Raw genomic sequence first — 4497 nt, forward strand, 5'->3', positions numbered from 1 at the left:
ATGAAGAGAGGGAAAAGGAACGGAAGTAAACGAGAGGAAAACAGGGTGGAAAACGCCGGACGACGAATGAAGGAAGAAGGAGAGTAACATAGAGAGTAATCCCTCTATTCGCGAAAAACTGGGTATCAATGAAAAAGAGAACGACATAGTTAAAAAAAAAAGTTAAAGAGTCATGGACAATCGCTAGTGCGATGAAGATAAACACAGGTGCTATAAGATTGATGCTAAATGAAAAAGGAGTAAGAGAGTAAAAAAAAGAGGTTCTGACATTACAAAGAAGGTTGAAAGAAGAATTGGCAGTAAATGAGAATGAAAGACAATCGAAGGAGTGAAAGAGAAGTCTTGATAAACAGAGAAGATCGAAGGAAGGAACACGGTGGGAGAAAGAGATAGAAGGAGGGAGTGCGACGTCGGTGGACGCAAAAGAGGGGAATAGAGTAAAGCGAGAGAGAGAGGAACGGAACGGAACAGGGTTGTTCCAGTGTGCAGCGGGCGGGCATCGCGGCGGGGGCGCCGTTCTGCTGCTCCTGTATATCCATCCAGGATTATATGCACCATCCACCGCATCCTAGCGACCACGACGGCGACGGCGACGACGACGACGACGACGACGACGACGACGACGACGACGACGACGACGACGGCGACGACGACGGCGACGACGACGGCGACAACGACGACGACGGCGGCGACGACGGCGACGACGGCGACGACGGCGACGACGGCGACGACGACGACGACGCCGACGCCGCCGGGAAACAAAAGAATATCGGTCGCGTCGAATACCCGAGCCTGTTCGTAGTAGCGGCGTATATCAGCAGTAGTTGTAGTAATAATAGTAATCGTAGTACATGTCGCGGACTAATTCTGTCAGTCTGCACATCGTGAACATCCAGTGAAAAAGCTCGTCGAGAAAGAGGAGGACGCAGTGTGAGAAACGAAGAGAAGAAAAAGCTGGTGGAGGATCGACTACCGCAGTCACACGCAGGTAGGTCCATCCAGAGGGAGGCATCGGCAAGGAGCCGCTCCTTATCGCCGCTCCAGCATGACCCAGCCTTAGTACGGCTCTCCTGTCGTACACCCTCCGCGGCGCGACACGATACGACACGTAGAAGAAGGTGGTGGAGAAGTCGGAGGTGGTGCTGGCGGCGGAGGGGGCCAAGAAGAGGGTGGAGGACGCCGAAGAGGACGGAGAAGAAGAAGAAGAAGAAGAAGAAGAAGAAGGAGGAAGAGGACGGAGGTCTCACTAACGACGGCGAACGTCCTCGAAGGTACGAACCACCAACAGCAGCACCACCGCCGACGACAACGATGATCGTGACGGGCGGTGATCGGCGTACATGTTGGAGGCGGAGGCGCCGATTGGCGTTGATCACTCTGCTCTCCGCGGTTTTAGCCTTCGCGATGGGACCTTCGTCATCTTCGGGCCATAGACCGGCGCCGAACAATCCGATCACATTTCATACCACCACGAGTAGCACAGCCATGCCCGTCCTAATACGATTGAGTAACGGTACCAGCGTGCAAGTGTACGATAAAAACAATGGTGCGAGTCTTGACGGGCACAATAGGACTAACGATAATAATACAAACATCAAGAGGCCGCTCTTCCCCGAAGATCTGTTCACCAATGATCAACGACGCCGCGGCGCCGTGATACTTCATATACTTGGCGTGGTGTACATGTTCGTCGCGTTAGCAATTGTCTGCGACGAGTTCTTCGTACCATCGTTAGACGTAATTATCGAGAAGCTCGATATCGCCGACGATGTGGCTGGTGCTACTTTCATGGCGGCCGGTGGATCGGCGCCCGAACTTTTCACATCGATCATAGGCGTGTTCGTGTCATTCGACGATGTCGGTATCGGCACTATCGTCGGCTCCGCCGTCTTCAACATCCTTTTCGTGATCGGCATGTGCGCTATATTCTCGCGTACGGTGCTATCGCTCACATGGTGGCCTCTATTTCGCGACTGCACTTTCTATAGCGCCAGTCTACTCACCCTGATCTACTTCTTCCGCGATAGTTATATATACTGGTATGAGGCACTTGTGCTATTTGGATTCTATTTGGGATATGTGAGCTTCATGAAGTGGAACCAGCCAATGGAGAAAATGGTCAAAAGGGTACTCTACAGGAACAAGGTGACCCGGGTCAGATCTACCGATCAGCTGATGCCTTCGGTATGTACGGAATGTATACGCGAACTGTTATACATTCGCAATCTAGGAAAACGTCTGACCCTGTCTTTGTCTACTTTTATACCGATCGATCAGTCTGTCTTGTTCTACGATTCCCTTTTCATTCTATCCTCTATATCGCGTCATTTCTTTCTATCCATTAACTTTTTCGTATAGATACATGTTACTGCTGTACCCCGCCATCTCTTTGTCTACACGCGCTTTCCCTCTCCAGCTATCTACCCATCTATCTCCCTCTACTGTATACTCCAATCTTTATACTTTCTCTTAGTTCTTTCTCTTTTCTTCTCTATCTCTTTCTTTCTTCATCTCTTTCTACCCTTTTATGTATACATATACTTGCATAACTCACCCCTTTACTTCTTTCGCTCTTTCTCTATCATGACTTTATATTTCATGGAGGAGCATAGCGTCGCGTGACTTCACCTACTCGCACGACTGCTCGTGGGCGGTGTTTTGTCTCGTGGACGGACATTGCCACGTTTACTTCCTTTCCTTGCAGTTTTTTCATTTTACATTTCGAGATGAGATCAACCGCTGAACCTTGAACACAGTGTGGTCAAGAGACGCGACCTTGACCAAATCACGGAACTTGTATGACAAATAGATGATTAAACTGCGTTTGATTTAGCCCCGATAGCGAATTTCTCTTTCGTATGTTCTATTTTACGGTTAATAAAGTGATAATTTGACGTGTCAAATTTAAAATTCACAAATAGTACAATAAATCTTAAATCACAAACTGTACATTTTTAACAACATTCTATAAGGTACATGAGAAATACATTATAAGTATTAGTCGGTTTTGCCCAAACTTGGCACTTTACAAGCGTAACTTTTTGAGAAGAAATTAATATTTGAATAAAACTGGTCTTAAGCGCATTCTGAATGGTATCAATCATAGTTCAAGACACATAACCTGCTTACCTTTCCCATATAGGCCAAGGGACAGATATTGAGATATATCGATTGTTGCACTAATAGTTCTCTCAAAACACTTTTTTTTTCTCATTATTTATACAATTATACACACGATTATAAACGTAAATTTTTTTACTTTACTTAATTTTGCGAACTATTTTATTTCTTTTGTAATCTAAACTAACTACATATGTCAAATGGTAGCGATACAAATGGTTCAAATTATAAGATTATTAGATTATCGGAAGATTTTTTTTATGTAAGCTTCAAAAAGATAAAGTTTGTTCGGGACCAACCTTCAACCGATTGAATTTTGATCATCTTTACGCGTGAATCTAGCGCGCTGACTTATGCTCTGATAATGGTGCCTCATACAGAGAAGTACAATTCATGAGCGGAGGAAGAGTCGTACTCAAGGTCATTAAAGACGTCATAAGCACTGTGAGCTTCTCTACGTTGAAGTTTCTTTGACCTGTCGCGAAAGAGTGCCTTACCGCGTACAAAGGCGTAACAATAACGCGTCCCCGGACTTTATACAAACGTAGAAACTTTACATTATAGGAAAACTAGTTGTTGTGACAACATTCAGTACTAGCGTAATAACTCGCATAGTGGACGTCAACGCGTATGGCACAGCGTAAATTTTGTTATATTCTGAGTCGTTGATTGTGTTATCAAAATTAAACGTGGATTTTTTTCGTTTTAATCTTACGAGGTTATCAGCTATTGATTGAGAATCGTTATGTAATCTCCAATTTATGCCGAAGACTTTAGTCTATCGGATCGGCGTATTTCCAAGATGTTGGTGTGTAAATGAATAGTCCTACGTTTTCGTAATGACCATTGGCGATCGATTCGTTCGCAAAACGAATGATTAAGAACCTTTCAAGCCAATGCTTCGTGGATAGAGTGCGTTTTTGTGCCAATCGATTTTGAATCATGTACACGAAAAAGAGGCAGACTGCTGAGTGAAGGAAAAATTCGCGATAGAGAAGATCTTTATGATAATGAAGATTCCGAAAGAAAGTCTTTGATACAATAGATAGAAAAAAATGTGTTAAATTTTACTGACATAAATTATATAGCATTTTTCTGAATTAAATTAACAAAAGTACAGAATTTTTAGTATAATATAATAACAAAGAGTTTAAGGGTGAATGAGAAGGATGAATCAGATTATAAAAGTTTTTTTTGAAATAACGAATATTATTTATTACGATCATGTAATTGTAAAAAATTAAAAATTTGTTGTATATATTCTTACGGATGAATTATTATGAGATGAAATCGCATGCATAACATATTTCGGCTGCAGAATTAATTTTTCTAATTGACTGATAATTTTGAAATAATGCTGAAATATAATATATATAT

At 43.3% G+C, this 4497-nt stretch overlaps 1 protein-coding gene across 3 annotated transcripts in view; it reads left to right on the forward strand.

The window, feature by feature from the left end:
• Positions 1–713: 713 nt before the first annotated feature.
• LOC108684055 (sodium/potassium/calcium exchanger Nckx30C) overlaps positions 714–4497 on the forward strand; it is a 61339-nt gene continuing 57555 nt past the window's right edge. For all 3 annotated transcript variants that reach the window (XM_018188077.1, XM_018188080.1, XM_018188079.1), the window contains exon 1: positions 714–2184. In XM_018188077.1, coding sequence (XP_018043566.1) covers positions 1312–2184 — 873 coding nt within the window. In that variant the 5' untranslated portion in view covers positions 714–1311. The remainder of the gene's footprint in view (positions 2185–4497) is intronic.

Source organism: Atta colombica, unplaced genomic scaffold, assembly GCF_001594045.1.
Source record: "Atta colombica isolate Treedump-2 unplaced genomic scaffold, Acol1.0 scaffold126, whole genome shotgun sequence".
NCBI classification, from domain to species: Eukaryota; Metazoa; Arthropoda; class Insecta; order Hymenoptera; family Formicidae; genus Atta; species Atta colombica.